This window comes from Onychomys torridus, chromosome 10 (genome assembly GCF_903995425.1).
Source record: "Onychomys torridus chromosome 10, mOncTor1.1, whole genome shotgun sequence".
Taxonomy (NCBI): domain Eukaryota; kingdom Metazoa; phylum Chordata; class Mammalia; order Rodentia; family Cricetidae; genus Onychomys; species Onychomys torridus.
Genome location: NC_050452.1, coordinates 63,494,668 through 63,515,162, shown reverse-complemented (window position 1 = coordinate 63,515,162; position 20,495 = coordinate 63,494,668). Strand labels below are relative to the sequence as shown.

The following is a 20,495-nucleotide window of genomic DNA, read 5'->3' as shown; positions in this document are numbered from 1 at the left end:
GGTTAAGCATTCAGGCTTTCGAGCACAGTTCAGCTGAGAGCCATTGGGATGAGGATTCAGAAGCTTGCAGCCTGAGGAAACAGAATCACCTGAGGAACTAGCAAGGTGAGATAGCTGTGGCTTGTTCTGCTTCTCTGATCTTCCAGCATTCACCCCAATAACTGGCCTCGGGTTTGATTTTATTAATAAGACTCTTTAAGATTCATACTACAGACTATTATCAATATTTACTAAGTGAGTCTATCATGGATGCCTAGAACTTAAATACTGTAATACTCCAATGGGAGTGTTCATATACTTTAAAAAAAAAAAAAAAATTCAGTTGGAAGTCCAGCCTGCATTCAAGAGGAGGATAATCAATCAACAGCTGTCCTCAACAAGAGATATACCAAAGAATTTGTGGTTTCTCCACAGCTATATCACTTTTTAGCCAGAAGAAAGATCTCTCTGCCCTTGGTTGTTCTGGTCTCTAAAATAAAAAGAAGAAAGTAACTCAAAAACAAAACAAAACACATTTTCAGTCCTGAAATCAAGATTTGTCTTATAGTCAATGTCAACCCAATTGACTGCTGGGGTGACTTTGTTTCTTAGTGTTACATAGAATGATGGTGCACATTAGTAACACGTGCTCATGCTGTAAAAGCTTGTTGCGGCTCAGTAGTAGCAAAAAAGCTCAGCTATTTTTGAAGAAAAGACTGGAGCTGTGTTGGAGACATCCAACGGAAGGCAGGATAAGCACAAAAAATAATTCTATACCCTGCTGTGATAACCAGAACACGCTGCTAAATGAAAAAGAATGGAGGAAAAATGTCAGTCAGATGCTCCTGTTTATATGCAAGATGGGTATATACATATTTATGTATACATATAAATATTCTTATGTATTCAAAACTGAAAATGAGACAAAAAGGTTTAATTGTATTAAAAAGGTATTTAGCAAGCTATGGAAAGTGAAAGAATAAAGTAGAAGGAACAAGAATAAAAAGTCAACTTTTCAGAATATTAAAAAAAAAAGAAAAAAGAAAAACTCTAGTATATTCTCCTATGTTTCTGAGAATATCCTATATTCTTTGGCTGTTTCATGTTCAGTTTTCATGTTAGAGTTTCCTCAAATGTCTGGTTAGTCAGAAGAGTGTTGGATCCTCTGAACTGGAGTTACAGTTTTAAGCCACATTGTTGCTGCTGGGAATTGAACCTGAGCCTCTGCAATAACAAGTGCCGTTAACCTATGAGCTAAGTCTCCAGCTCCCTGTACCCTTTTCTAAATAAACAACACTAGTATCAAAGCAAATGCTTACTGTTACCATGAAGCAGTTAGGAGTTTAACTGCCTTCTGGGGAGATCAGTAGTAGGGAATAGTGTAAAAAAATTCAGTGCAGGCTGTTTCTTTAACTCCCTTTGTCAGGCAGTCACAGGGACAAGAAGAAATGTCAGAGTCAGGGAAATGATTTACATATCCATGTTTAGAAATGGCTCTACTCAATGTTCTCATTAGCTGTTTGGTAGCAAACTGTAGTATTCCTGTAGCATGATGTCTAGAGAGCTGGCTGGGACTTTTAAGGGGCTTTTGAAAAGGTAGGACCCTACAGGCCATTCAGGAACTGGTTCTTGTTTGGGGACACAATGGGAGAGTCTTAGACCTTTCCCTTGAGGTTTGTGGACTGGATTGTTTTGTTCTAAGAGTTCAGCATGGCACAACCAAGAGTTGAGATCTAAAGGTTTCAAGTTTTAGAATATTTTAAAAGGTCTTTAACCTGGCAGGAAAGACTCTCAAGAGGTGTTAGGTTGGGCATCATGGGGTCTCCTTCAGAGAAATCCCATCATTCTTTCTTCCTCACTTTCTGACTCTGTTAAGTGATCAGGAGATGAAATTTTGGGACCCATTAGAATAGTGGTTCTTAAGCTGTGGGTAGCAACCCCTTTGGAAAAGCCCTATCTCCTAAAATATTTACATTATGATTTATAACAATGGCAAATTTATAGTTATGAAGTAGCAATGAAAATAAGTTTATGGTGGGGGGAGGGTCACCACAAAATGAGGAACTGTGTTAAAGGGTCTCAGCATTAGGAAGGTTGAAAACCATTGTTTTTTTAGAACAAAATAGAACAGAACCAGAAAAAGGTGACAATTTAAGGCAGAAGAATGCAGACCTTCAACACTGGTAAATAGAAATAAAAACATCTTTTCATGAATTTGTCTCTTTGTCCATTGTACATGTAAGGTATGTTTCAGTCCCACACTGTGCAGTCCTTGATTATGCTGTGCATTCTTCACTCACAAGGAAGATATGTTAGTCCTCAGGACCAGCTCAATGTGGATAAGTGTTAGTCATTTACCAGTGAACTTCCTTCACACCTGGCTCAAGAAGAGAAGAGTTCTCATCTAGGCAAGCTGGTTCTCAGTGGTCTCAACTGGTAGTGATACAATGGAGAAACACTTTGTGTACTTGATTTTGTTGGCATGATGATATATCTACTTGGTAATTAAAGATCATTAGTTGTCTGCCAGTGGAGATACTTTGCAGTAGTTATGATCTGGTAAACTGTCAATACATCTGTTGTTCAAAGATCTGATGTTTTGAATAGGTAATTCAAATGCCCTTTGAAATGGTGTCTCAGTTATTGGACTACCTTGAACAGTAGCCTCAACCTGTGAACAAGACTAGAGATATATTAAGCACTAAATGTACTAAGAAACATTACTATCTAATTTAGGGCTTTCAAGAAAATGGATGCTGAGCAAGGCTTATAGATTTTCTTATTTCTTTCTTTCTTTTTTTCCCCCTAGACAGAGTCTCCCTATGTTGCCCTGACAGACCTAGAACTCACTACATACTCAGAGATGTACCTGCCTCTGCCACTGAAGTGCTGGGATCAAAGGGCCCCATTTCTATCTTACAGACTAAGGATAATTTTGCTGTTGTGAATAGCTCTTACAGCCACAAAACTGGCCCAGAATTTGGGCCATTTTATTCCTTAGTTAATTCTTGTGGGCTTCAAGAATATATTATAGAGATTCAGCTGTGTATTAAAGGTAAACTTTGACTGGCCAAGGGTTTGTCAAAAGGCAAGCCATTTATTAAGAATATTTGGTGCTATCCAGCCTTTAATATTCCATCTGTCTTTTACTATGAAATTCTTGCATGGCCAAATATTTTCAGACCTGCTGAACTTCTAGGTAACCTCCTTGTGGGAGCCAGTACCTGGATAAGGTCAAGTAAGCAAAGACAAGCTGGAAGGAGATGCTTAGCTTTGTTTCTGGAGGCCTAGCCGCTCTCCGGAGCAACTGACTGAGAACAAAAGAGGTTTTTACATATCAAGGTGAGAGGTAGAATAACATTCCTGAGGAGGCAGAGAACCACTGGCCAGGAAAAGAAAGGGCAGGCATTTTTTTTCTGTAGAAACCAGACAGAACAGCATGGCAAGAGAGAAAAGAGGAAGACAGGTTCCTTAGCGGGTAAGCAGATCTTGCTTGGGTAGAGTTTTCTGAGTGCCAGGAGTAGAAAGTAGCAGAGATGGAGAAAGAGGATACAGAGGACGAAGATGAGGCTGGAAGCATATAAGTTTAGTTATTAGCAGGACTATGAGCTAGGGAACTGGACAGAACTGAAGCTATGGAGACAGGATTTCATCCCAGAGAAATAAAGTAGATTGGATAAAGAAAGCTTGGTATGTCTAGAGTTATTCCTGTCCTGAATGCCTGGTGGAGCTATAGCTGTACTGATAGAATTTTGTCTTAGAGGAATAAAGTTAACAGACTTAAGAACATAGTGTATGTAGTTTTTTTTCCCTCAAATATCCCACGCCGGACATAGCCAGACCCCAGGTACCCTGGGTACAACAAAGTTAATATACAACTGAACCAGTTTGTTTTCACCCCCAAAATTATTTATGAAAGAGCACATCTCTTATGCCTGCCCCAAACTCTAATTAAAGAATTTATCTTTTTACCTTTAGAAGTGTTTGTTGGGATGTTTTAGGGGGCCTATCCTGGTAGTAGAGTTGTTAGGTGTCAAGATTCTTGTAGTGACCTCTGAAGTAGTAAACATGTGGTCAATTTTGTATAAGATGTTAGCGTGTCAGGGAAGTATAACATTCATTAGCTCCTTCTACAAGGAAAACACATTAAATGTAAATTTCGAGGAAAATCAAATAAAGGTAAGTTGATTTTACCTACAAACTTCTAGACACTACTTAACAGAAGGAAAACAATGTTATTATCAAGTAAGGGTTATCTAAGAAAGAACAGTAACTTCTTTGCAATTAGTAAGGCTGACCAAAATCTTGATGATTAACAGTCTGGCATACTACTGGAAATCTTAATCAACCTTTTAAATAAATGATACTAAGTTCACACTAGGAAACCAAAACCCAAACATGTAAAGGACAGAGGAGCCAACAAGTAACATGTATCTGAAAAGACACAGGTTAGACATTCCATGCTCTGAGACAGAATAAACAAGTATTATGTAGACTCCAACTTTCTGTGACCAGAAGAGTAAAGGGAACACTTGCCACCACAGCAAAACAAGGCAAAATGCTTATGACTTCATCTTTAAGTAATAGACATAAATGTGCTCTCAAACCTAGTTTACATTCTGAAAAGAATACTTCGTGATATATCTTAAATCTGTATTTTATTGAGATAGGAGGGACTGGCTTTTAATTGTCCTGTCCTTTTATATTTTTGTTGTTTGCATTTCAAATAGACTGCATCTGTAAGATTTCTCAAAGTACTCTTCAAAAGGCTAACTCAACCTTTATTTTTTAATAAGCAACAAAAGAGTTTATTAGAAGACATAAATTCTGTACATACAGCAATGATCCCATTGCTGTCCTGAAACTCACTCTGTAGAGCAGGCTGGCCTCAAACTCACAGAGATCCACCTGCTTCTGCCTCCTAAGTGCTAGAGTTAAAGGTGTCACTATTGCCATTGCTATTCTTTTATAGTCCATGTATATATTCCCATATCAAAACAAATTAACCTCATCTATCCTAAACATTTTCATGTGTAACTTAGTTTTCAAAAATGACTGATCTAAAATTTGGAGTTCAATAACTTTACAACACATATTATTTGTTTTTTGTTATTCTCTAAAGTTTGTAAAAGACATGACATTTATTCCTATACATATTTGTCCTTTCCTCACAGAATAAGAGACAAGACCTATGTAAGCGTTACAATAATGAGACTATGCTGTTTGAATTTAATATAGCATACTGGAAAAGTTCTCAGAGTATAATGCTGAAAACATAGGAAACTCATGAACATTCATTACTAAACCCCATAATGCTAATCAAAACAGTCATACTGACCTCTAGTGGCCAGACCCCCTGTATTTCACAGACGGTGAAATGGCAGATTAAAATACTGTAAAGATACATCATATGACATTCTTATCAACAAAGCAATAAAGGCAGCAAGATCTAAAACATAAACACTTAAAGGCCACAAAAATCAATATGTTCTAAGTCTTAGTTTATCAGTTTACTTTATATTAAAAACAAATGATACACATACACACAGGTTCTCATTTATTAACATTTTATTTATTTTGTGTGTGGTACATGCATGTTTAGTCCAGAGACTGACAGTGATTTCACTGATTATATCTTATTTTTTTGAGACAGGCTCTCGGTGAATCTCGAGCTTATTTTGGCAGACTGGCTGGACAGTGAACCCCTGGGATCCAGTCTCTCCCACCCTCAAGTGCTGGGGTTAAAGATGGGCACATCTGATTTTTATTTGGATGCTGGGCATGTGAATTCAGTTCCTCATGCTTGTCCAGCAAGTACTTTACCCATCTCCCCAGCCTCTCTAGTGATCCCCAAAGTAAACACAGTTTTGTATGTTCACTAGCCACATGAATCTAAGCATTTGAAGTGGCACTAAAACACAATACCCCAGAGATGCAGTCTTCATAAGAAAAGAAGAATGTAAGTTATCTTTTTAATAATGTATACTTATGATAATGGCTAGTGATTTTGTATATTTGATTTTTCTAGGCGTTCTTTCCCTGTCTATCGTTCTCAAAATGCACATTCTTAGCTTGGTTCTGCTCCCAGTGATTAACCTGGACTAACTTTCTCCAGTTGGACATGTTGATTTCAAATTACAGACACTTAACACCACCATATTCACTTTAAACAGCAAATTGTATACCTACACATTTTTAGAAACTAGGAGTGAAACACAACAATTACAGCACATTCCTAGGATGGCATCTCATGGCACCCTGTCTGTGTTTCAATCTACTCATCTTAAAAGGAGATAGAAATAAAGTATTAAATGAAAAAGGTGTTTAGAGTGCTGTTTGTCACATGCAAGGAGTCAATAAATTTTTGTAAGTATTAGCATATATGGATAAAGTTAGGAAATAGTATGGACTAAAAAAAGCCAGTTGCATTTATGAGTATTTATACACTGGATTGTTAAAACACGAAACACAGTGGATACATTCATTCATTCAGGCATTTACTCATGTGGATACATGTAAAAATCTGGGTGGTAAAAATGAAAAAGTACATTCTTCTGATAAGGGAAGGTAGTAACTCAAAAGGCATCCAACCATGTTTGGAATGTTCTAGTTCTCTGCCAAGACGGACCATTCTTATGTCTTCGCAGAGGGTGCTGAAGTGCAGGGAAAGTTCTTTGAATTATGAATTAAGCTGCTATACAACTAATCACAAGGAAAACAAAACAGACATAGGACTGCCAATAAACGAAGAGAGACCAGATGACCGAGGCATGAACTCTATACACAGCTACAATGTGTGTAACACAAATTACGCAAGGGTTATAAAAGTCTGGTGAAGAAAAAGATGAAGTCTCCCAGTGAGAAGTTAGTCGGGGGCAGCCCTCTTCCTGATACACTTCACCAATGTAGATTTACGTTATAGATAGGAGGTGGCTGCAGTTTTGCAAAGTTACCAGGCAATATGCCAATTGAGTTTCACATTTTGGAGAGGCGTGTCTTTAAGCCCAAGCTGAGGCATTCGTTTTGAGATAATTTTACAACTCCAGTGCGTGGTCTTACCAGAACCCCAAAGTCCTTTTGCATAGTCTGCGTTCTCCTCAGTTTAGAAGAGTTGTTATGCAGTCTGTAAGGCAGACCCGGGGAGCTGGAGCATCCTCATCAGCTGCAGCCTAAATTTACTCTGCTTTTCTCTTCCCAGGTCCCCAGAATGCCCGACCGACGCCCAGGACTGCAGGATCCCTCACCCAGACGGGCCCCAGAAACCCTTGACTTTCCCGACCCCCTCCGTGGCCCCCTCCGTGGCTCTCTCAAATGTCTCCTCCGTCAGGCAGCAGGATCGGAGACCATGTTCTCAGCAGGCCTTGTTCTCATTGCGGCGGTCTTCTCTGCCTTCTCACCTCACACGCAGCAGCTGCACACTACGAGCCACCACCTCTGAACCAGACCGCTTCCGGCCACGCCCACGCCGAATCGTCAGCGCAAGCCCTCTTCCTACTGGGAAAACAGCGGGCCACACCCTCCGCGCTTGCGTACCGGCCGCGGGAGTCCAGATGGGGGCGGGAATAGTTTGGTCTCTCTCGGCTTCCGGGTCCCGCCTCTCGCGGAAATCCCGCGGGATATCTCGTCCTCCCGCGAGAGTTGTTTGAAAACTCTGGCGGTAACCACGCCCCGGGAGCTGGCGGGCGGGTCTGCGGGAGGCCGAGGGGAACTGAGTTCGTGCCGATTGCGAGCTGCACCCAGCCGCGGGCAGTTCTGGTCCTGGCGCCATGGCGGCGGTGAAGAAGCGGCTTTCTGTGAAGGAGGCTTTTCAGCTGGCGCAGCAGCCACACCAGAACCAGGCGAAGCTGGTGGTGGCTCTGAGCCGCACGTACGGCGCGGTAAGCGGCCTGGCCTCGGCGCCGGCGCTCCCTCGCCGGCGCCCGCTTCCGGGCTCAGCCTCCCGCCCTGGCGCGACCCGCGTCGGAGTGACCTGAGGGTCAGGTGCTCTGAGGCTTGCCCGAGGTCTCCTGGCCTCTGTCAGTGATCGTGACTCCGGACGACGTCCGCCCCGAGTCTCCTTCAGTGGTCTCCACCCCACCTCCCCGGAGGAGTGGTCCGTTATCTTTAGTTTGGCGGTGACTCGGGAGCCCAGTGTCAGGCAGCAAAGTGAATTTCATACGCCCTTCTTTCCTTTGGGGTCTCTAGTTCATTGTAGGCTATCCGACCAAGTTATTTCAACCAACTCCTAAGCTTAAATCAATTCATGTCACCAAATATCAAAACCATTAGGACCTAACCTCTCCTATTTACGTTAATGGTGCATCTAGTGGAGCCGTGGGGAATTCAAGGACAGCGAAATTGAGGAAGATAAATTATTTTGAAGTTCGAGAGAAGTTAAGTAAATGTAAACATGATTAAGGATATGGAATAGGTTGTGGAAGTTATGCCAAAAGGAAATTGCTGCTTATTAGGAAGGCCTAAATAAAGTAAGTACAAAACCAGTGTTGAGTTTTGAGTTATGCTTGCCGAAGCTTGCTTTGCATTAATATGGTAAGAAAAACATCAAGAATCCAAAGGGGTTGAAAGAAAAAATGGAGAATTTTTCATTGTCCAAATTTATGCTTCGTACTTTCTTAGAGGTGCTTTCAGAAGTGTTATGTCAGTGTTGGGAATAAATGCAGCTTATGGAGGCGATTCTTCTGTTTTTCAGATGGATGATAAAACAGCTTTTCAGGACCAGTTTGTTCACTACCTTAAATACGCAATGGTGGTATATAAACGTGAACCTGCTGTGGAGAGGGTCATTGACTTCGCAGCCAAGTTTGTCACTTCATTTCACCAGACTGATCAGGAAGAGGAAGATGGTGGCATTTTAAATTATTTGTTTACTTTTCTTTTAAAGGTACTGTGAAAACTAGTACTTTGGGGAAACAATGAAGAGAATTTCACCATGGTGTTTGTCATTTTCAACAGTGAAATATCAGTGATAGAGAAAATGTATGCAAATAAGTCTTTTATAGGAAATCTTAACTGTCAATAAGATAAAAGGGTAACTCCAGCATTGGGTTTTTTAACTGCCTGTTTAAATTCTCATGCTTGTTGTAAATGTTTTCTGCCTTGAAGTGAAATATTCCTACAGAGAAGAATATGCTTATTTTTTATATATCAAATATTTTTTTGGACCAGTTGAGATTATATTGACTTTAAGAATGGAATGTGACTAGGAATAATTTTTTTGTTTGTTTTTGTATAGTCTCATGGAGCAAACAGCAGTGCAGTCAGATTTAGAGTATGCCAACTCATTAATAAACTTCTTGGGAGTATGCCAGAAAATGCCCAAATTGATGATGACTTGTTTGATAAAATTAATGAAGCCATGCTTATTAGATTGAAAGATAAGATTCCAAATGTAAGAATACAAGCGGTTTTGGCTCTTTCTCGACTCCAAGATCCCAAGGATGATGACTGCCCAGTAGTTGATGGTATGTATGGTCTACATCTTATTTCAGTAAATTGACTTCGTTAATTTTTGGGTTTTGTGTGTGTGTGTGTGTGTGTGTGTGTGTGTGTGTGTGTACATGTGTGTGTAGGTGTGTACATTCATATGGAAGCCAGAGGTTAGAGTCAGATGTCTTCCTCAATTGCTCTCCACATTATTTTTTGAGACAGTATCTCATTAAATCTAGACCTCATCTGCTGAGACTCATTGGCTAGAAAGCCCAGGAATCTTCCTCCTTATCACCAGTACTAAGATCATAGGTGCATGCCACTGTGCCCGGTTTTTATGAGGGTATTGGGGGTTGGAACATCAGGCTTCATGCTTGTGCAGCAAGTACTGTACCAATAGATCTATCTCCCTAACCCAGCATTGAACTTTTACTTATTAATTATGTATGTCGCTGTGTGTTATGGAATTATCAATCCAACACCTTAAAAGACGAGAATATTATCAGAACTTTGAACTTTGCCTTGCTCTTACTCCAGTTGTATCCCCTTCTTTCAGAGATAGTAATAATTACAGTGAATTTTGGGTTAATTGCCTTATTTACCTAAAAAACTAAACTTTAAACTATCACACGTTTGTTTCAGTGTTAAATTTTGTCTGCCATTTTTCTTTTGCACATTATGTTACTTTTTTTGTGTGTTTTTTTCCTTCAGAATTATTCCCAACTTAAGCATTCGTTTAGGAGGGTATATTTTTATTTCTGCTGTATTCAAATGTTTTGTTTTATGGTGTTTATTCTGCATGTTAATGGCCCCTCTAGTTGTTTGCAAAAAAAAAGTTGCCTATATAAGAGTATGCCAGATAAACTGGCAGTAGTCTTGAAACACCAAACCAACCAAACAAACAAAAAAACCCAAGTATTAGTATTTTTCTTTCTTTCTTTTTTTTGGTTTTCGGAGATAGGGTTTCTCTGTGTAGCTTTGCGCCTTTCCTGGAACTCACTTGGTAGCCCAGGCTGGCCTTGAACTCACAGAGATCCACCTGGCTCTGCCTCCCGAGTGCTGGGATTAAAGGCGTGCGCCACCACCGCCTGGCAAGTATTTTTCTTATACATGGCTTTGGTGCATAGATTAAAGAGTTTTGTAGAGTTTACATAGACTTATAGCTTCCACTTTATTAGAGTAGGTAACGTATTCTAGAAAGCTATTTACTTCTTAATAGTCTCAGCAATGGGGCATAAAAGTATGCATTGACCCACACCTTCTTTAGTTTCAGCACATTTTAAAATTTGATGCCCTATCTAGTATATGTTATTGTTACCCATCTTAATAAATTTAGCAGAGGTTCATCATGAGTTGCTAAAGGATGGTGTTACAATTTGAGAAGTGTTCCTGTTAGGTGATTTTTGTGATGTTAAACACTATAGATTGTACTTGGACAAATGGATTGTAGAGTTTAGTCACGCAGTGTGACTTCTGGTGCAGTCAGAGTTCCACTGAACATGTCTGATACTACTGCCAATATATCTGGCATACTCTTGTATAGAAATTGAGTTGTATAGTCTTTGGGTTTGGTTAATTTCAGAGTGTGATTTTTGGGGGGGGGTAACATTTTTATAATAAAGTTTAAAATAAATCAAAATAATAGATCCTTGTAGAAAACCATATCAACTTAAAATAAATTGTCTACTAATTGTCTCCTGACTTTTAAGGTTGTTTTCATTTTAATCTCCAGTCACACTATATTTATTAATTTTTAATTCTATTCTCAGAAGGAAAGTTGTTAAATTTTTTTTTTTTTTTTTTTTTTTTTGCTAAAAGTGAATATATAAGAATAGTGCATGGTATCTCTTATTTCAAAAGTGAAATATCAAAATGTGGACACTTCTATGACTTAAAAAACAATTTTAATATTAAAACTTATTGTTTTATTTCTAGCATATGTTACTTTGATTGAAAATGATTTAAATCCAGAAGTTAGACGTGCAGTGTTATCCTGTATTGCACCATCAGCAAAGACTTTGCCAAAAATTGTAGGACGTACAAAGGATGTAAAGGAGGCTGTCAGAAAGCTGGCTTATCAGGTAAATAAGTAAATATCTTCAGAAGGCATGTTTTTGAAAGATGAACTAATTTGTGATATTTTTGGAAAAATCTTGGTAACAATGATTTTTTCCAGTTAAGACTTTCGAAGAATATAGGTAATTTAGGTAGAATATTGTTCATTTAAAAATATTAACAGACAAAACATTTGGGTTAATTTACTGAAGAATGTAGTATTCATAAGTGAGACATCTCTAAAGTATTTTGAGACTAATGGCTGTCTTTTACCTTTATAAGGTGTTAGCTGAAAAAGTCCATATGAGAGCTATGTCCATTGCTCAGAGAGTACTGCTTCTTCAACAAGGTCTTAATGACAGGTCAGGTAAGATACACATCTTTGTAAACACTGGATCTTGAAGTCAGACTTGAAGTTATCTTTTTCATAAAACTATCATTTCCATAAATTTGATGAAATATTTTGGGGTAAAGTGCTTGGTATTTTGAAGGAATAAGATATTTCTTGTAGACTTTCTGTGCTGTATGGAGGGGAAGGCTAATCTAAATTCTATGTAGTTGTTTTTTCCAGAAGTCTGACAGAATCTTTTCATCCCATCTTTCTTAGACAGTACTGTTGTGTTTTTCTATAATATTTCTATAAATGTGTTCTGTGCATTAGAAACAATTAGGAATGAGCAGACCTGTATAATGCCTCAACCTCTTTATTAGAGAATCTGCTTATATGAAGGATGTTCTAAAATTGCTTGGCTCTCATGAAGCCGGTTAGTCTCAATTTTGCTGTGCCAAGAGAGCAAACTTGAGTTTGTGAATATTGTCAGAGGACTGACTAGGTTGCTTTCAAACCAGCGGCTCTCAACCTGTTGGTACCAACCCCTTGGGGAATTGAGTGACCCTTTCACAGGCTATCGGAAAACACAGATATTCACATTACTATTCATAAAGTAGCAAAATTGCAGTTACGAAGTAGTGGTAAAAACAATTTTGTGGTTGTGGGGGTCACCCCAATATGAGGAACTTTATTACAGGGTTGTAGCATTAGGAAGGTTGAGAACCACTGCCTTAAATGATAAAAATAAAGTTTGTTTAGTAAAGGATGTTGTGATTTCAATACTGCAAATAGAATTCATGTAATAGCAGAAGTCAGTCAACAAGTGGAATAGTGGGTTTTGCATATTCTGATATTTGATTATGGGAATTTCCCCAGGGTCCTGCCCTGAGAAAATCCTTCCCAGAGTCCTGGGAAGATGCTATGTCCAGCGTGGGGTTATCTGAGGGAAAAGAATCTATATAACCCAGTTTCTTATGTCGGTTTACTTTATTTCTCTAGTAAACTTCTATCTATATAGCTTCAGTTCCGATCTGACACTCAGTTCCTCTGTCCCTTCGTTTTCCATCCTCGCATAGCCCTAGTAATAATAACTAAGCTCTCATGCTCTCGATCTCAGCTTCGTCCTCTGTTCCTTCGTCTTCCATCTTCCCTTCCTCTCCTCTCCTGACGTTATCCACCTGCAGATCTATCTGCAAAACTTTTCCTTGCTCCTTACTCCTCTGCCCTAGCCAGTCTGCCTTACCATCTATAGAAACTCTGCCTTGTTCTCTTCTCTTCAGCCACACAACTCTTCCAGCACCAGGAATTCTGCTTCAGTCTTTACTGCACCTGGTAATGCAAATAACTCTTGTCTTGAGTCAGTAGCTCTGGCATGCCACTAGGCCTGAAGGAAAGAGATGATCTGAGCTTCATTTACACAAGAAACAAAACTATTCGCCTACAGTCTACTTTCTCCTGGGCTCTGTAGGGGTGTTACCTAGTAGATCAGCAGTAAGTTTGAGAAGCTTATACTGTTTCCCTTATGGCCTAGTAGTATATAAGTGCACAAGAAATTCATAGCAGAAAACAACTGATATATTAAAAGCTGAATAATACCAAATATTCCCTGATAAATGGCTTCCCTCTAGAAAAGATTCCTTGACCTTTCTAGGTATAGCTTTATTATGTACAGCTGAATCTCTATAATATATTCTTGTGGCTTGCAGCACCTGATGTTCAGTGAGGATACAATATAAAGAATTTTTTCATTGGGCTATATAGGAGTTAAGTTTTTACTGCTGAACTTCCATTTGTATTAGGAATAAGCATCATCATGATTAGTAACACTGCATCTTTTTCATTAGCATGCTTTGTTCTACCTATACTCTCTATTTGTATTGTAAATATCAATGTGAATTAAAATGAGGATGATAGAAAGTCTGGAGTGTCCATTGTTTACCTGTTTTCAATGACTCCCCAGATGCTGTGAAACAAGCAGTGCAGAAGCATCTTCTCCAAGGCTGGCTGCGCTTCACCGAAGGCAATATCTTGGAGTTGCTTCATCGCTTAGATGTGGAAAATTCTTCTGATGTGGCAGTCTCTGTTCTCAATTCCTTATTCTCAATGACTCCTCTCAGTGAGCTGGTCGGAATCTGTAAAAATGATGATGGCAGGTATATAATAACTTCATTATTTAAATTGTACAGGATATTTAAATTGAACTTCTACAATTAAAATTAATTTTCCTTCCCTGTACTTTCAAATTCCATCAGTACCTTTTATCTGTTCTTCATTTCTTTAATGAACATCTTTCTTTTTTCCCTCTGGTATAAGAACTGATTACTTTTTTTTTTTTTGGTTTTTCGAGACACGGTTTCTCTGTGTAGTTTTGATGCCTGTCCTGGATCTCGGCTCTGTAGACCAGGCTGGCCTTGAACTCACAGAGATCCACCTAGCTCTGCCTCCCGAGTGCTGGGGTTGCTGCCCGGCAGAACTCATTACTTTTTGTCAGATGTTACTTCATTTGTGGCCTTCCATTTTGTAGTTTTATTTTTACATTACACTTACTGTGAAAACATCCCCAAATATACATTTTCCCCATGTTAACTCATTTGAAGCTTTCTCTTTTGCCTTTCCTTAGTCTAAGTATTTTTTTTTTTTTCATTAGTTATTGGGTGGGTCAATTAATGACTTAGTAATTAAAAGACTTAGTAATTGAAAGAAATCTACATCTATTTCCATTCTTGTTCTGCTTTTCAACTGCATGTAAAGATAATGCTCTCTAATTCTTTTCTAAACGAAGGAAGTTGATTCCAGTGGAAACATTAACTCCTGAACTTGCTTTGTATTGGCGTACCCTTTGTGAATATTTGAAATCGAAAGGAGATGAAGGTGAAGAGTTTTTAGAGCAGATTTTGCCGGAGCCTGTAGTATATGCAGAGTATTTTCTGAGGTAAATTTTTTCTTTTGGTTTGAACTGTACTTATGTTGCTCATGCCAGTCTCATAGCCCCATTATTTAAAGTCATTGTTGGAAAAAAGTTAAAAACTATTGTGTTCAAGTAGGTATAAATTGGAGTGTTCATTGAGTGTTTCTGAAGAATCTGTTGTGTGGTTAGTATACTGAATGTGTAGAGAGTCAGAGCCTTGCTGTCTCTGTCACAATGACTCAACATTAGCAGCTGATTAGTATGACTTTCCCTGATAAAACTTTGCTGATTTTTTCGTGAATTTTATCTTATATTTATATATAATAAAAATTTTTAAAATTATTCTTTATAAGCTGTATAAAAACATCATGATAATTAGATTTGGTGCATAGACTAGTTTCAGAATCATAGGGTGGAGATGTATGTCCAGTTTTAGTCTTTTTTGATTAATAACATACTAAAAATAAAAAAAAAAACTTATATAACTTTAAAGTTTTATTTTCCTAAATTATCTGTCTTAATCTATGTCCTGGCTAATGTTATGTCAACTTGACCCCAGCGAGAGTCATTTTGGAAGAGGGAACCTCAATTGGGAAAATGCTCTCACTCGACTGGCATGTGGTCAAGCCTGTGGTACATTTTCTTGGTTGATAATGGATTTGGATGGCCCTAGCTCACTGTGGGTGGTGCCATCCCTGGGCTGGTGATCCTGGGTTCTATAAGAAAGCAGGTTGAGCAGGCCATGGGGAACAAGCAAGTAAGCAACATTCCTCCATGGCCTCTATGTCAGTTCCTGCTTCTATGTTCCTGCCTTGTTTCAGTCCTTGACATGACTTCTTTCAGTGATGGATTGTAATGTGAAATAGGAAATAAACCATTTTCTCCCCAAGTTGCTTTTGGTCATGGGTGTTTTATCATAATAGAAACCCAAGTAAGACAATATAATTTCTATTTCACTGTAAAATTATATTAAAAAATACTACCAGAATTCAAATATAGAGGTAAATTTATTCTTTGCTTCTTCATTCTCATTGATCATTGTTAAGTTAACAAATAATTACGGTGTGTGTTTTCAAATCTCTCTACATGTTTTAAATGCACATGTAAGTTTCTTTTGAAAATATAGTATATGTACTGTTTTCTGGTTTTTTTTACCTGTATGTAAAATCATTATTTGTTGGTATGTGATATTACACTATTTTGTAGTGCCTTGTGTGTGCTATGTAAGTGCTCTTCCACTGAGTTACATCTACTTTATTAATTCTACTTACTGTAGTTACATCCAGAGCTTCCCAGTAGTTAATGAAGAACAGAGAGGTGATTTTACCTATATTGGAAATTTGATGACAAGAGAATTTATAGGTCAGCAATTGATTCTAATTATAAAATCTTTGGATACCAGTGAAGAAGGAGGAAGGTATGTTTAAATGTTAACATTTGATCTAATTTCTTTTAATTTCATTTATTTAGTAACCTACCTTGGTTTAATTTAAAAGATAATGCTGATTTTAATTTTATATAACTATAAACGATGAAGATGATATATCCTCTGGTTAATCAGGTTTTTAAAAAAAAATCAAGATACAATGTATCTTGATCATATCCACCTTGAGACTCTTCCTACTCCTTTTGATCCTCTACATGTTCCTTCTTGTCCCTTGAGCCTTGATCCTCCTCCGCCTCTTTCTTTTTAACATACTGGGTCCAGTTAGTGTTGTGTGCGTGTGCATGGTTATGTGGCCATCCATCAGATCATGGGCAGCATACCACCTGCTGCGCCCCAGAATAAAAATGGTTCTCCCTCCCCTAATAGTTGTCAACTGCCAGGAGCTTCTCAGCAGGGGAATAGAGCCTCAGGAACCCTATCCCTCCATACTGCAATGTTGACTACAGGTCTTGTGCAGGTAACCATAGTTCCTGTGAATCCATGAGTGTAACAGCCAAGACTTGTCTAGAGGTCAGCATTATCACTTCTTCCTTACCCTCTGGCTAAGTCCCTATATATAAATACAGTTTTAGTACAATGACTAGATGTGTCTACCCTAGAAATGCTATAAAAATTTTTCTTTCCTCTTTCCTTATATGGAAACATATTTACACATATATAGTTCATTAATGTTAGGGTATATTTTTGAGAAATGTGTTATTAGGTGATTTTGTTGGTGTGCAAGCATAGTGTATAAATTTAGGTGTTATAGGTTAATTGTGTGGTACTTTGGTATAATTAGAAGATGACAAAATATGCTTAAGGCTATTGCAAATACAACTTTCATAGTAAGGAGTAATATGCTGAGTATACTCTACAATAATGGTAAAAAAAATACATTATGATAATTAAGTAAACCAGTAACACTCATTTAACATTTAGTATGATGTGTTGTATGTAATCACTTGTACTATACTCTTATATGTATGGCAATGTATGTTTGTTTACACCAGCATCACCAGAGAAATGCATTGACATACCACATTACTAGGGCTACTATATCATTAGGCATTAGATACTTTCTAGCTCCATTATGATTTTCTGGGACATCCATCAGATATGTAATCTAAGGTTTACTGAAACATTATGTGGCACATGATTGCTTATGTATCCATGTTTCTGTGGGTATCTATGTATATAATCCTAGTATAATTACCTCAGAATAAGTAATTTCTGGTTTTTTGGTTTAAAATATTTATTGTAAAGAAAGCAAGTAGTACTATATAGATGGTTTGATTAACCTCTTTTTCCCCCCTGTTTTTTGTTAATTTAAGATCAGGGTATAAAAATATAATTTATATGTGTATTTTTAATAAAGTTTGCAGAATATGAATTGTTGGTTTTCCCTTTTTTTTTGTTTTTTGTTTTTGTTTTTTTTTTTGTCTTTTAACCTAAAGTCTGTATGTATGGAGTTTTGTACCTATAGTTGTAAACAGAAGTAAGAACTAAAATGTAAAAGGAAATGTTAGAAAAAAATGTATTTTCAGTTGGCAAGATGGCTCAGGGGTTAAAGATGCGTGCTATCAAACCCAATGACTTTCATTTGATCCTTGGAACCCTCAGGGAGAAGGGGAAAACCAACTCTGACAATTTCTTCTTTGATCTCCACATTTAGGTCCAGGCATGAGTGTGCCCTCTTACACACCCACACAGAAAATAAAGAAGAAAAATGCTTAAAAAATATGTATAAAGTGTATTTTTTCACAGTGGTAGTTCAATTAAAAAAGATCTTTTTAATTACAGGAAACGACTGCTGGCTATTTTGCAGGAGACTCTTATTCTCCCTACAACTCCAGTATCCTTAATTTCTGTTATTGTTGAGATACTCCTCCACATCATCTTAGATGATAATAAAAGGATACAGATTGTAAGTGCTTTTATTTTTGGTCAGTGACATCCAAGAGTCAGACTTCTCTTTAGCATCCTTGTCTTTGACTGTATTAGTGTTGTCCAACATGTTGCAAAAAGGAAAAAGGAGTACATTTTTCTCACACACAGAGTTTAAAACACTTTCCTGTCTTAGCATGCCTGTTACTTTGTTGAGTCAGTATAGCAGGTATGGGAGGAGGGGACAAGTGTGATGAGGTTTTCTTTGTAATTATTGGGAACTAGTGTGTAGAAGGAAGACAAGTTATGGATTCCTCAGTTGTGGCTTTGGGAAAGTTTTTAGCCTATTTTACTCAAATGCAAAACACTAATATAACCTTTTACTAATGCTTTATGAAATGCTTGATAGATACAAAAGTCAACTGAATGTGCTACAATAGTTCCAGAAATGAGGTCTAACCCGTTGGGGTGGGGGGATAGCAAAAAGAAATAGATTTGTATTGATTAATAAAACCAAGCAGTTTGCTTGCTAGGTAGTTCAAAATTAGTTTGTCTAAACCTCTCTTTACATATTCTTCCTTTCTATACCATTCCTAATTAGTGGTTATCTAGGATTTGCTTATTCAGATGGGAGGCACCCTTTTTCTGAACTGTCATTCTGAGAGGCTCTGAAAGGAAAAATCATTATCATTGCTTATATATTGTGTACCAAAGGAAGAAAATTAGTTTTTTTGGTTTTTTTTTTTTTTGAGCTGAGGATTGAACCCAGGGCCTTGCGCTTGCTAGGCAAGTGCTCTACCACTGAGCTAAATCCCCAACCCTGTTTGTTTTTTTAATTTACTTGTACAGAACTGAGGAAGGAGTTAAGAATTTTAGGCATACAATTTTAGATTATAGAGAGTAATCTTAGGGTACAATAATTCATTTTTTTTCTACTTTTCAAATATTGCATTAGAGATAATTTGTCTCTTGTATCCATAATGGCTTAGAAATTGTTACTTTTTAGTCAAATAATATATCTGATTGGACTATTCAGTCTTTTTGTTTGTTCATTTGTTTTTGTTTTGTTTTGTTTGAGACCTTTATTTATTTATTTATTTTTTTTGTGTAGCCTTGGCTGTCCTGGCACTAACTCTGTAGCCCAGGCTGGCCTGGAACTCAGATCCCCCTGCCTCTGCCTCCGAGTGCTGGGTCTAAGGCCCGGCTCTTAGTTAGTCTTAGCATTTGCTCTGTGTAGCTGCTGTCTTGTTGCTGTGACCAAATGCCTCTTGTAATGGTTATCAATGTCAACTCGACATTGGTTTAAAACAAACCAGAAGATAAACCTCTCGGTATGTCTGCGAGACAGTTTCTAGACGGGGCGAAGTATGAGTGGCACCAGTTTAGGTGCTTGGGTTCTAAGTTGACAGTATAAACTGAGTACCAGCATTCCCTTTTCTTTGCTCTTTGACTGTAGTACACTGTGGCTGACTACTTCATGCTCCTTTTTCCATTACCTCCTCTCTGTGGTAGACTGTTAGTCTCAAACTGAGCCAAAATGAATGCTTTCTTCTTTAAGTTGTCGCAGCAGTAAGAAAAGTAACCAATACAACTGACAAGAAGCAACTTGGGGGGAAGTGGGGAAGGGAAAGGAAAGAAAGGGAAGGTGGGTTTGTTTTGCCTTGAGGGTACAGTCTGTCATGGGGATGGCATGGTGTTGAGAAAAGTTCTAGCTATGATAGACAGGAACATGAGGTGATTGGTCAGTCACATTTTGTTCACTGAAAGAGAGGTGAATCTGGTGCTCAGGGAGATTGTTATCCCCTTTTCGCTTCTTATTCAACGTGGCACCTCAACCTGTGGGAAGGTAATGCCCCAATTTAGATCATGTCTTTTCTCTCAGTTAAACCTCTTCAAAAATATCCTTACTGGTATGTCCAAAAGTGTGTCTTCTAAATGATTCCAGATTCAGCCAGGTTGGCAATGTAGATCAACCTTTACAAGCCATCTCTTCTCAAGCACAGTCATTTTAAAATCAGTTGTTCCAGGCAGGTAGTATTACTTTTTCACTAGATCTTTTCCTGGGCTGTCCATTGGAAAGATTCATCCTTGTGGGGGAGTATCTGAAAACACTCTCTGATAACTCTCAGGTGATACCAAGTCCAATCAAATGGACAATAAAAATGAACCAACATAGTCTTTACTTAAGATTGTGTAATAAACAAGTGTGTATGACTTTTAGATAATTCTTTTGCTGTTTTTCAAAGGTGATATTTGTTTGGAATTTGATGTAGCAGTTTGTTATCATTTTTTGGTATAAAACATGGATTACAGCTTATATTTTGAATTACAACTTTTACTAGGTCACAGAAATTATCTCAGAGATTCGTGCACCCATTGTTACTGTTGATGTTGATCCATCTGATACAAGAAAGAAGGAACTCAAGGTAAATCTCTTCTAAATCAAAGATGTGCTTTAGTGATGCTGCCTCCTGCTGGACTGC

The 20,495-nt window shown here is 38.0% G+C and overlaps 2 protein-coding genes across 2 annotated transcripts in view; one reads left to right on the top strand and one right to left on the bottom strand.

Moving 5' to 3' along the window:
• Positions 1–1,342: 1,342 nt before the first annotated feature.
• Dcaf16 (DDB1 and CUL4 associated factor 16) lies at positions 1,343–1,884 on the bottom strand. Its single transcript, XM_036200344.1, is given in 4 exon segments — positions 1,343–1,590; positions 1,593–1,724; positions 1,727–1,827; positions 1,829–1,884. Coding segments are annotated over 4 exon segments (537 nt in total).
• A 5,861-nt stretch (positions 1,885–7,745) lies between these two features.
• The window catches only part of Ncapg (non-SMC condensin I complex subunit G), a 31,645-nt gene continuing 18,895 nt past the window's right edge, over positions 7,746–20,495 (top strand). The window contains exons 1-10 of the mRNA XM_036200252.1: positions 7,746–7,856; positions 8,669–8,860; positions 9,212–9,440; positions 11,341–11,486; positions 11,743–11,827; positions 13,752–13,944; positions 14,574–14,723; positions 15,976–16,116; positions 17,929–18,052; positions 20,355–20,438. Coding sequence (XP_036056145.1) covers positions 7,746–7,856; positions 8,669–8,860; positions 9,212–9,440; positions 11,341–11,486; positions 11,743–11,827; positions 13,752–13,944; positions 14,574–14,723; positions 15,976–16,116; positions 17,929–18,052; positions 20,355–20,438 — 1,455 coding nt within the window. The remainder of the gene's footprint in view (positions 7,857–8,668; positions 8,861–9,211; positions 9,441–11,340; positions 11,487–11,742; positions 11,828–13,751; positions 13,945–14,573; positions 14,724–15,975; positions 16,117–17,928; positions 18,053–20,354; positions 20,439–20,495) is intronic.